The sequence below is a fragment of the Phalacrocorax aristotelis genome, chromosome 2 (assembly GCF_949628215.1).
Source record: "Phalacrocorax aristotelis chromosome 2, bGulAri2.1, whole genome shotgun sequence".
In the NCBI taxonomy this organism is placed as follows: Eukaryota; Metazoa; Chordata; class Aves; order Suliformes; family Phalacrocoracidae; genus Phalacrocorax; species Phalacrocorax aristotelis.
Genome location: NC_134277.1, coordinates 117,982,060 through 117,994,729, shown reverse-complemented (window position 1 = coordinate 117,994,729; position 12,670 = coordinate 117,982,060). Strand labels below are relative to the sequence as shown.

Here is a 12,670-nt window from a genome sequence, read left to right as displayed (position 1 = left end):
TGAAGTCTGAGACAGTTCTTGTGTAAAAACACACAGCACAGGTGTGAAGTGCTCACCTCTGCCCAGCTGTTAAAAAAAAAGAAAAAAACAAATGAAAAAAACCCAGCCTCTGTGCTGACTGACTGGGGGAGGTCAGGCAAATGAGAAGTTGCTCTTTTTCCCTGCCTACCCCCCCGCTTCAACTAATTCTTCGCTCTGTCCCCTAGTTCTGTTTAAACACCTTAAAATACAGATGTTTATCGTTAATACATCACATGGGGCAACGGTGCCGATTACTGTGATGGGCAGACAGCTGGGGCTCGCTCTCAGAGCCATGGCATCAGTCATGGTGGTGACAGCTTCACACACTGAATTTTTCACATTAGGAAACAAAGTTACCAATTTATTATCTTTAATAAAATAATTGCTTTAATGCAGTATTTAAAATAATTTTAAACATCTGATCAATAAGATACAGTACACAAATATAGAAAATGCTGTACTTTACATAAAAAGTAAAGCTAAGCATTTAATTACACAAAACAATTTTGCCTGATGCCATCAATATCTTGCAAACTATAGTTCAAAGTACTGCTTTTCTTTTATATATATATGCTATATATACATATATAAATAATTTACAGCATTCATTTGTCTACTACTGTTCCAACACAAAAACCATAACTGATTCAAAACTTTGGTAACTGATTCAAAAATTTGGTAACTACCTGCAGTGGTTCTGACAGTGGAGGGCATTTGAATCATCGCCTCAAGTTTTAAAGCAGCATGCCAAATAACCATAGGAAGCTTGCTCCTTAAAAGAAAAGACGTTTCAGCAGGAAGCCATTCAGTACAGTCAGAGCCTCTCCCACCGGTCCCGGGAAATAGCCGCACTACGCAACACTGTGTCACGGCAGGCAAAATGTTTGGAGGCCGGGGAGAAGGGTGACCCGGAGGTTTTTTCTGCCACCACAAGGCAGTCTTTACCAGCAAGCAGAAAATCTTTGAATCTACTCTAGCAGTCTTAATAATCCAGAGTCGTCCTCCTCACTGAATGGAAATGAGGCAACTGCCTAGATACTCTCCGTTTGGGAAGTTTCCCTGTAAAACCACATTAACGTATTAAATCAATATTCTAAACAGAGCAGTGAATCCTGTGCTTTGCAAACACTGCTTTTCTCCTTAAGAGAGCCCCCAGCTGCAAAGTTGTAATGCATCTCAAGTTTGCAGTCAGCACAGGTTGTTTTTGTTCATTTCTTTCTACATCTATGCTCAAGTTCAACGCTATTTTTTATATCTACAGAAAGACAAACTGTTTCTTCTGTTTACCCCTCCTTTTATAGGCTCTTTCACTCCTTGTATTCAAGTTTAGTAACTCCAATTTTTTCCCGACCATCAAAGTATGCCCTAACTACACTGCCTGATGTACTTCAACCACAAGAACGACCAATTTGTTCACCTTCCCTCAGTCACTTTCTCAGAGGAAAGGGAGAGTGCAGTGGAGGCGAGGCGGGGGTGAGAAAGCACCCCTCATTTCTTTCGCTTGCTACTTTGCTCTCCACAAACAAGCACCCAGTAGTAATTCTAAACCCAGAAAATTTAAGATGCTGCTGAGTCAGATAGGCAATACATTAGCACATTGACTGACTGATGGTTCGTGATTAAATACAGTTGCCATGCTATGCAGTGCCTTTAAAGTGTTATTTGTTTCCCTAAATAAAGTCGGATTAGAAGGCGGCACTACACGTAGAACAGATGTTGCAGACTCTGGAGTACTGAAGCAAGCGACATACATAAACTAGGGACACATATCAAGCCCTCAGAGCTTGCAAGACAGTTAAATGCAAGCAGGTAGTCAGGTGCTTGTGTGCGCAGCTCAGTGTTTTCACTGGTTTACAGACTGGTTTAAGCTAGATATTATTAAAAACCCTACAGGAGCTAAGTTAGGTATTTAATAAAAATGTTTATCTGTAAACAAGAGTTATCCTTACAACGGATCATTTTCCAGAAATTGGAATTTCAAGACAGTGCAACAATGCTTCAGTGTTTTCTTTGGCAGTAGACAGCAAGTTGAAATGTAAAATTCAAATCACTTCAGAAGAGCACGGTACAAGGTTAGAGAATGCTTCATCTCCCTCTCTTGTTCCATGCAGAATATCAAGTCCCTGAGACAGATGCGAGTTATTCTTGGACAGAGCAGCTGTTTCGTAAGGCTAAAACCTGATGATCCAGGAGCAATTCCATTGCCTTTCAAATCCTAAATGCAAGAGGGAGAGAGAAAAAAAATATTAGAATTCATTGTAAATACAAGTTTTTAACCAAACTGGTTGGATTATACTGCCTACTTGCATAAAACTAGCCTGCTGATGTTCAGCTTTACATGTTGAAAACCAGCAAGGACAAAGAAGTCCTTGCACATTAGACACTTTTAAAAGAGAAAGCAAGCTCTTGCCAGTCAAAGCAATGAAAACCCTCTTAGTAAAATAATTCTATCTTTTTAAAAAACTGTATTATTATTATGGTAAGAGAAATAACTGCTGCTTCACAGAAGTCATACTACATAAACTCTTGCACTGAGAAAGGACAAACTAAGTATGAAGGAGGCACTACCACGATTCCTACGCAGAGGCCCAGGTTGTGCAAGGCTCCTACTCACAGCTGCAAACACCCAAGCTCCAGATGTTCACATCTCTTCTTGAAGAAAACCATCACTGTGAGTGGGCTCTGGCCTTGAAACATGGCCAGGAGAAACTCTTACCCTGGTCATTACCTGTGATTTGTCCTTTAAGGGAGCAACAAACACACACAGTTGAAGCACTCCCGCGTTCAGAACACTGTACCCGAGGCCTATCCATCTCAGTCGGCTGCCTCCCTTGGTTATGAAAGCACAATTGGTAGGAGATGATGATGTTTAGTAGTTATACATTCAGGCTACTGGAATGAGCAACCCCCACGCATTCCAAAATGCCCCAAGATTTATTATGAGGGGCGGGGAGGAGGAAGATTACCGTGAGCTGCACAATAGACTGGCTACTTATCTTGGAGCCAATCTATGCTACACAGCCAGTCTCTTATCACTACTGGAGGGTTCTTGGTAATGAATGCAATTTGTACAAATACGAGTGCTCAGTCTCTGTAACTTCAGCAAGGCAATGCCTGCCAGCATCAACACCGCTTGGAGATGGTGTTGCTTGGATGCCGTGTTAACTATATCAATTCTTACCCTAACACTCTCTGCAAGACTTCAGCAAAATGACTTTGCCCACTTTGCTTAGAGAAATCTGGTTAAAACCCCCCATATATTAGAAACAAATACCAGTGCTGGACTACTGATAGCGGTGAATGCTACTGTTGTTAAGGGGGAAGCATTGAAATTTATTTTAAAAAATAAAGAGATTCACCAGAGAGCATGCACTAACCACAGAAAACCCAGAGCATACTGCAGAAATGGAAGCTGTATTTCTTACTAGCAGCATGCAGGGTATTCAGCACCATTTCATTTGCTTTACAGTCGATACTATTAAACACTATGAAATGCCATCATTTGAAACTTTCAGTTTGTTAAATGGCTTGGAACAAATGCCTGCGTGGGGAAGACTGCTGGCCACATCGCACAGAGAGGGCACTGCTGGCCTGGTAAGACACAAAAGGGTCACAGTTCAAGTTTGTCATATGACAACCCTGAAGGATCCAGGGAAAAGATAGCTCTGCAATGCAGCTGCCAGCACGGGTTGAAAAGGAGGTCAATCCAACAGGATGCAGCAGAAGGCCTGAGGCAATGTTATAAATGAAACAAACCCCAAGGGTTTTCAGTAACCCAGCAGCAATGTCCTTTATAATTCAAAGAACTTTATGGAGGTGAAAGTATTTTCTCTCTAAATAGTCATTAGACTAGAAGTCTTACCTTTAAAAAGACACCAAACAAAGCCACCTCAATCCTGTTCACTCCCTCACAAAAAGGAGGCAGGCAGACCACAAATCCCCAAGCCTTTGGAAGCTGTTGGAGCTGCAAGATGCTATGATAGGGTAGAAACACCAAGCTGCCTGCGTTTGAGAGAGTTATGGATTTGTTTATTCTTAAATTCTTACCCATCATGCCCAGTGCAGAGATGTAAGCAATGTTATGCTGTAATATCACATCCAAAGCCAAAGCTTATCCTAGACTCCTGTTTGCTAAGACAGCCAGTTCATATTTCTAAGTTTCATGTAGCATCACACTGGCTTATCAGAACTATGGAGTACAGCTTTTCAGGGGCCAGGGGCTCTTTGACTAGTTACTAAACATATCTAAACCAACAGCTGCTACCACATCCAAGTTAAAAGAAAAGGTACTTCTCTCAAAGTGCATGATAGTTTAAAATTAAAGAAGCCAACATACAGCCTAAGACATTCCAGTCCAGACTGGGACTGTGTTGGGGAACTCAGTCTGAACTAAGTCTATACGGGGATGAGCACGAGCTCCTTTTAGCTACTGTCCCCTACAGCTGCATCTGGGCTTTCACAGTTTTGTTTTGGACTTTGGACCAAGCAGGGGAGGATGATGTACTGCCTGTCTTTTTGTAATAAAACATTTAGAACAGCGAAAACACTCAAAGTTAAGATGCCATCTCCACATCAAAATGAGCCATCATAGGTGCCTCTGTTAATGTCCAAGACCTTATCTAAGAAGTGCCCAACTCTTGCGTTCTCCAGCTGACAAAAGGGATGCTTTATGGGAGGGTCCTCTGCTGCTCAATTCTCAGAGCCTCCTTTGAGCAAGTTCTTCTTGGGCAGCAGGTTAATCTTGTCTGGCTGAGGCAACAGTCAGCAGTCCTCTCCTTTACATCTCATATACCCCTTCCTGCACAGAAGCTCCACTACGCTGCTTTTGAGACCTTAATACCCTGGTTAGAACATCAACAGCCCACTCCTTGCTCCCAGGCATCTCTATTACCTTCCTTCCAGTTGGACAGCAACCACTTGCATCTTGCTATTTTGAGGGATTCTTCACTGCAAGTCTTCAGCCTACCCCTAAGACAGCTTTGCAAGCCTCTTATGAGGGGAAGTGTAAAATGCTGCTTTTCAGCCAGGCCACACAAGTGCAAAGGTAAGTGAATATAAAATACATCCCTGTAGAACTAATTCTAGCAAAGGGTACTGCAACCAGCCTGCACCTCCCCTTCTGCAACATCTAATTATCAGTGCCTTAACTAGCAACTTTTTTTGGTTTTAATTGGCAATACTCCTTTTCTCCACAGGGGAGGCTGGAAGACATCAGCTGTATCCTGAAGTTCCTACCTGGTGGACACTCAGCACCCTGCCTTCCTTCCACAAGAGAAACAACACAGAGAGATGTAATGCAGGAGGAGTAACTACCAGCATCGATACTACCAGTTAACCTGGGAATTAACAAGCTGGGTAGCAACAGCTGACAGACCCTGTTCATAAGCTAGTTAATGTACTGTGGCAATGTGGCTCTGCGCCACTGGAAACTACCCTTCACCACAACCAGCTGGGTTAAAACCAGCCCTAGGAGGCCACAACAGCTGCAGTCCTGCTTTTGGCCTATCCTCAGAATCAAGTCAAATCAGCAACTTTGTCAAAGCCACATGCTGTCCCCCTTTCTTGATCCTCAGAGCCTTTTATATACACCTGACAGAGATCAGTTACTCACTGATCTTGGCAGCAGAAGACCTTGTGGAGCTCCCAGGGTAGTCCCACGCCTGTTGTGCGGCTAGTTTTGTTGAGAGGTTGCTCCTGAACCCTCTTTTAAGATCTCTAGAGCTCTCTCTAGTGGCTGGACCGAGAATTAAATACCAATTCTCTGAAAAAACAAGAGTGAAGCTGATACAGAGCTAAGGCTCTTCCTTTACCTGAGCTACCGTCACCAGTTTATTCCTAGTCTCCAAGGTCTCTGGAGCATGTGATCTACAAGATCTGGATCACTGACAGGGATATGAAAGTTGCTCAAAGCTAGTCTACGGGCGCTGATACAAAGCTCAGAGGAGTCAGCAGACAGCTTCCTTCCCGCCAAGGCCAGGTCAGGCTCCGTGAGCTGTTCCTGGCAGCGTATGCTCTCCCTTCTCAAATTCAATGGCTTCAAACCAATCACATTTGAAATTTTAAACTCTTATGAGAGGGGCACTTTAAGACAGCAAAGCATTCTGTCAAACGTTAAAAAGTCAAGCCAAGAGTTCTCATTTTGGTTTTTGGTGTGGCATAAACACAATCCCAGTCTCAGAGCCATGATCCCAAGAGATCAAACTGTCATTGCAGCCCTGCTGCGCATTATAAAAATACCACCAGTAGACGGAAGCAAAGTCACAAGACTGTTTTCAATGACATCTCCAAACACTGAATAATTACAGTTGCGTGCAGCACAGACATTGTTGGAAGTTCCTAAAAGCATCTAGTGAATCAGAGCAAACACACCTAGGCTCAATCCCCATCTCTGTCACCTGTGGTCACACTGAGGCCTGTGATACCTGGTGTACCCCATACATTAGTTTCCCAGCTGTAAAACACAGAACATATTCCTGACTCACAGGAGGAATAAATGGTTTAAAAGCCATTAATGGACTGTGGAGTGCTCATACACTTTCCTGGGTCTCCCCCAGCAGCAAGGAAGAAAAGTCCCTGTCAGAATTCTGTCAGAATTGTGGAAATTTTGCTTGTATGAATAAGTGTATAATTTAGGCCAGAAAAAAATGAAGTGAAAGAAACTGATATTATTACTTTGGTGACAAGCCAGCCTACTGATGCTGGCTATTCTAACAAGCCTCAGTCTGCTCGAAGTACTCCCACAACTCACAATACTAAAATACTACATTACTCAGTATTTATATAAATATGATTTTTTTTTAAATAAAGTTGGTGGCATTGGTGTTTTTTTATTATTATTATTATTTTTTTTAAACCTTATAGACCATTAGGGTAGATCAAGCCAATGTCTGAAAGGTTTAGATCTCTATTTCCAGGCAACTTCTCATGCAGCTGAAAACAAACATGTATATTTATGATGTTATCTGTAGCCTACAAAGAAGCCTCACGAAGCTGTCAGATCTATATAATAGAGAACGCTACTCAACTATGCATTTTTCCTCAGATTTCATTGCAACATTCCTACAAGTCCTTTCAAATGTAGGCAACAACATGTTTTACATATTGAAACAAATTACTGCGTATGTAATGTCAGTTTATTCACTATTATGCCCGAGATTCATGTACGCATGTCACTTCGTATGGCTACATCAGATGCTTAATCTGTACCTGGAGGTAATGAATACTATACAAATATATCATGTTAGTTAATAGACAATTATTAAGCTGAAATTTTCTGGCTCTTTGCCACATCATTTTAAGCAATGTATTGTCAACTAAATTATAAATCTCTTGACCCTTCACATGTCATCAACATTTGTGCATTACCAATACGCTCAGCCTAAAGCTACAATGCAATTAGTCATTTAAATTGCAGATATCTTTCACACATAAGAAGAATTAAGTTCATCTCCAGCACAGAGAAGGCATGATGTGGGCCAACGAACTGTACTTCTGAAGTGTGTGAATGGCAGTCAAGAATATTTTTGCCTATTTATATGGGAAAAAATTCACATCAAGTGTATGGCCTAGAATGACAGCAGCCAGGAAACTCAGCGGTGAAATTGAAACTCTCCAGTTGACAGGGCTGTGCCTGGATCTTGCAGCATATAAGAAAGATGCCGGAGCCATATTTTGCAGTAACACTTTTAGCTCCCCTCTTCCCCAAAGGTATGACCATCCTGTCAATTGTCCGGTAGCTTGAATAAGAACCAGAAACTGAAATCAAGAGTCTGCATATGCTAAGCATACACGAAGCAGAAAAAAAGAAAAGCCTTGCTGTATCACTTCAGACCAATGGGCTGGGGGAAGGGGTGGTAGAGACAAAAGAGACAGAAAAAGAGAAGGAAACCCCTCAAGTGTAGATACAGATTTTGTAGCCTGGCTCTGAACACCTACTGATATGCAAGTAGTCTAGGTCCAATTTAAAATGATTGCTTTAAAATTAATTTTCTACAGCTTTTAAGAAAGCACTTTAGCTGACTATCCCATACTAATGCCAAGCACCTGCCAGCAGCCTCTCTGCACCCCATGGATATACAGGGAGCAGCAAACCCATTGTCATTTACCACAGAGCCAACTTCTACGTTTAATTCACATTTACAGAGTCACATCCTTAGCACCAATACTGAAATTGATGAATTATGCTAGCATGTCCTCTCATCAGAAGAGCTTATTACCAAAAAGGCAGCAATAATTTCTACAGCTACTGCTTATAAGAGTGTAAAGCCACATACCCTTTAACTACCACGCATCCCTCCTGCAAATGCTAAAAAAAACCCCGAAATTATTTGATTGCCACACAGTGGAAAAAACCCACTTCTCTTCCCCAGTCATTTGAAAGAGTTGGGGTTTTCTTTCATTTTGCAGAAAAGAACTTGTTGATCAAATGCTTAGTTCTTCCTAGGTCAGCCTAAAAGCTTAAACAAGCACATTTCCAAAGCTTAAACAAGCACAATATATAGAATATGTTTGATCAACATGCATACCAGCAACCTAGGCTGTAAAGCAAGACGGGTAAGTTTAAGTTCTGCTAACAATGACCAGATGTGGCAGAGGCCTAGCCCTAGAAGAGAAGACAACAAGCTTGTTTCCTCCACCCACAATCAATACTAAAAATGGAACAATGACCAGTGTAGAAAACAAGACATTTCTCCCATTTCTTATTGCCAAACTTCTTCCCAGAAGAAGAATACAAGTTTATTTGTGGACTGCTGTATTAGAAGATGTGCATCACCCTGCAAGAAGCACATTATTTTATGTATGTTGGCCAGACCTAGGAGTTTGAGAGAAAGTAAGTACTTGAATGGCTCTGCACTGACCCCCGGATATCAGCTGCATCGTTTACTTCTGTAGCAGCTACTTGGCGTAGCCTAAGTTTCCACAGCAGAGCTAGACTACAGGTGCCAAGACAAGACCCATACTCACTAACACAGCAGCCAGTCTTGGCAGTGGACACAACAGCCACAAGCAGCATCCGGAGGGAGGCAAGTGAAGGACATACCACCAACACCAATTCTGGGCAAGACAGACTGCATCACTTCCAGGTAGTGAACAGGTTTAACTGAGCCAGAAAATGGATGATAAGCCAGCAGTCCCCGTCCCTCCCCCCCAAATTACACAGAAATGCAGGCATCCAACTAAGTCTTCCTGTATAAAGCAGAAGAACGGTCCCATCAGAGTCTTCAGAAGCTGACCATAGAAGTAACAGCCACTCTCCTAACTCTACTTTCAAAAACATATGTAGACTTTTTTCCTCCCTACTGCATGATACCACACAAATATACTGCTCTTAGTTCAAGGCTAAAGATGGCCTTGGATCTGGGTCACCTCTGGATAGAAGGAAAGAAAGTTTAAGGGCTCAGAACTGCAGCCTGTTTCCTCACAGGAAAAAAAAAAAAAGCTTTAAATATCTGTGAGGGTTTTCAAACTTCTAAGACTCCAGTTGCAGTGACAATGAGACAAAGCTGTTTCCAAAATAGCTTTGTCATCAGAAAAGCAGTAAGACTTAATCCAAAATAATTCTTGACTATTTCTCAGCATTGAAAACATTATGGGGAATGTTACGAACTAACAAAAACTATGAAATGGAATACAGAGTTGGGAAAATAAGTCTGTGGCTTCAAGTTTACTTTTTTGTGATTTTTTTTAGAAGTGTTCTCCCTTCTCAGGATGAGTTATTTTTTCAATTCTTCCCACCCTTTAATTCATTACTGTTCACCACATGTCCCCAAAATGGGGGAGGAGAAGAGGTGGGTAACAAATACAAAAACCCGAAAACACATATGAATCAAATCCAAAGGCCTCTCCCTCTCATTGTATCCAAAAGTGTCCAGAGGGACCAGAATGAGAGAGATGAAGATATTACCACCTCTAGAATACAAGTAGCTCCAATTAACACATTTTCACAATAGAGGGATTTTCTTACCAGGGCTTTCTCAAATTACTTGTTCTGAACAATACCATTCAAATGTTAAGTTGCAGTGAAAAGAACATGCAAAACTTCCAAAACCAGTGTTTCTAGCTAGAAGGGGAAAAGAATTCCCATTATACTGATGTCTTTTTTTTCCTTAATTAGGCCTAGAGCATGAGCCTTACATTTTCATTCCATGATCATCACGGATCTGCCTCTACTGCTATTTCAAGTAATAATCATGGCAAAATATAGTTTACCCTTTTATTATTGTTTTTAGGTCCAAATCAGTTGATAAACACCCCTCTGGGCAAAAACCTCTTTCTTTTACTTGTTACCCGCCACACTATGAGGTGATGTGGCCGCTGGTATGCAGGCTTCTAGCTGTAAAGCACATGCTCGTGTCACCACATGCTCTAGTTCCCAGATTAAAACAACCCATAACAGGTCTCCTGAAAAGACCAAGTAAAGAAAGCAGAATTTCAGAGAGCAAGATAGGATGAATGTGCAGGAACCAGGCATCCAACTATCCTAAGAAAAAGACTTTCTGGAAGAGGTGCAAAGCCAGATGGCAGAGTGTGGAGAAACAGATATCTAGGGCTGAAGAACCATCCTGGTTTAAACACAGATGCTCATTTGTTGAGAAAACAAACGTGGTATGCTAACAAAATGCTGTTCTTAGCCCTTCACACTTACTGTTACTGCAACAGAAGGTAGCAGATCCACACCAACCCAGTCTCTTGAGCTGCATTCTTCCAGTACCCATTACATTTTGGTACTGAATAAAGAAAGGCAAATATGTAACAAATTTGCTTACAGAGTTTCTCTATTTAAATACATACTGTAACTGATTATTTCTTCCATGTCTGCCCAAATACCTCAGGGCTTCAGTTACATCAATAATGACTTGAAACAATTCCTTTCTTTTAATTATTGCAGTAGGCAATGATAAAAAGAAGCTGAAGAGAGTCAGCTTCGCTCTGACACAGATTTAAGAGATACAAAACATTATACAAAGAACACTATCCAAGGAAAGTTGCAGTCTTAGTTAAATAACGCAGTTAGCATCAGTGATTTCACTTAATACTGTCATAGGATCATTCATATTCAGGAATAGCTTCTTCCATCACACCCGTCTACCAAGATATTAGGCTTTAAAGAAAAAAAGAAAAAAGGTCACAGGAGTATTATGCACAGATTTACTCCTTGCCAGTGCATAGTCAGGAGGTTCTGGCATTTAAGATTACTTGAGAGTAAAACTGTCTGTATTTGCAATTTGAAATGAGAAAGTACATCCTGCCTGTTTAAATTGTTCTCAGACAGGTTGCCCGAAAAGATGATTTTGAAGATGCCCAAATGTGCATCAGCCTAAGGCCATATTGTACTTGCTTTCAGTTTCAAAGACCTCCTTTCATCTCTGAAGAATGGAATGTTGTTTACTGCTCAGAATGTTTTGCCATGTTATCATGAATGTATTACAAATGTTCTGCTTCTTGAGAGAGTGTTTGTCAAAACCATTCTTTATTCTACATGAAAAGTCTTCAGCCTTTTATAAATTCTGCTCAGATACATTGGGACACTTAAACGTTTAAGTCTAAACATCCTTCTCAAGTTTGCTATCCTGCATAATTTCACAAAAAAGAAAAAAGGTCTGCAGAGAATTGCTTTCTGGTAGCATGAAGCCTAAGTACTAGGCACCGGGATGCAAGATTGCATGCGAGAAACAAAAGTAGTTTCAGTGGCAGAATTACTTTCACTTACTGCCCTTACAACTCAGTCTAGTAAGGCAACGTATATGAGAAGCATCTTAAAACACAGCAGTTGAATTTGTGACAATGAAATACTGCCGAGGTTTATCGTCAGTTTTAGGCACCTTATGTCCACGTTCTTTTAAACTGGCAATGTAAATAATGGATCACCAACTTTCAATAATAGCAACACTTATCTGTCTCACTTTGGCACAATCTCGTGAAGCTTTTAATAAAGCAGACACACCGCAGATGATGAGAAAGAACTGAAAAGTACCTAACAGGCAGACTTTTTAAATATTCAGAAACAAATCTGGCAATAATTACAGAAAACCACTACGAAGAACAGGAATAGTTACTCGATAGAAGCTTGGGGGAAGAGGAGAAGAGGATGGGCAAAACTGTTCTTGTGCTAGACTTATTTTTTTCAAGTTTTCCCAGCGGTATTATAAAAAAAAAAACTATACCTTCAGCCTCATAGGAAACAGCAATAAAAAACTTCAAAGAAGTGAAGAATAGCTGCTCAAAAGCTGGGAACGCTGCTTTCTGCAGCTTGTTTAGATATAGATTCCTTCAGTTCACTTGCAGTAAACGGGGCATTCAAGGAGCTAATTGTGTCTCTGTGTCAGAAGGAAAAAAAAAAAAATCTATCAGAGAAACAAGTCTACATCACCTCCTTAGAGAGGTCTCTTGTCACAGTCCAGGCTGAGGGAAAACCTACAGGATAGATACCCCTCTCTGTTACACTGCAAATAATTGACCTTTATACAAGGTCATTCCAGGCTCCAGTATGCAAAAACACAGGAGTATTTTCAACACTAGCATCTATTTAAACTTCCTAGGCCACAGGAATGAAAAAGATTAAAGGTTTGTCAGAAAGGACAACTTTATCACCACTTCTCCCACACAAGAGTTACTTTCCAGGCTTCTGTCCACTGTGCTTGGGTCACAA

The 12,670-nt window shown here is 41.0% G+C and overlaps 1 protein-coding gene across 2 annotated transcripts in view; it reads right to left on the bottom strand.

Moving 5' to 3' along the window:
* Positions 1-374: 374 nt before the first annotated feature.
* TAF4B (TATA-box binding protein associated factor 4b) overlaps positions 375-12,670 on the bottom strand; it is a 75,720-nt gene continuing 63,424 nt past the window's right edge. For both annotated transcript variants that reach the window (XM_075084896.1, XM_075084895.1), the window contains exon 15: positions 375-2,236. In XM_075084896.1, coding sequence (XP_074940997.1) covers positions 2,069-2,236 — 168 coding nt within the window. In that variant the 3' untranslated portion in view covers positions 375-2,068. The remainder of the gene's footprint in view (positions 2,237-12,670) is intronic.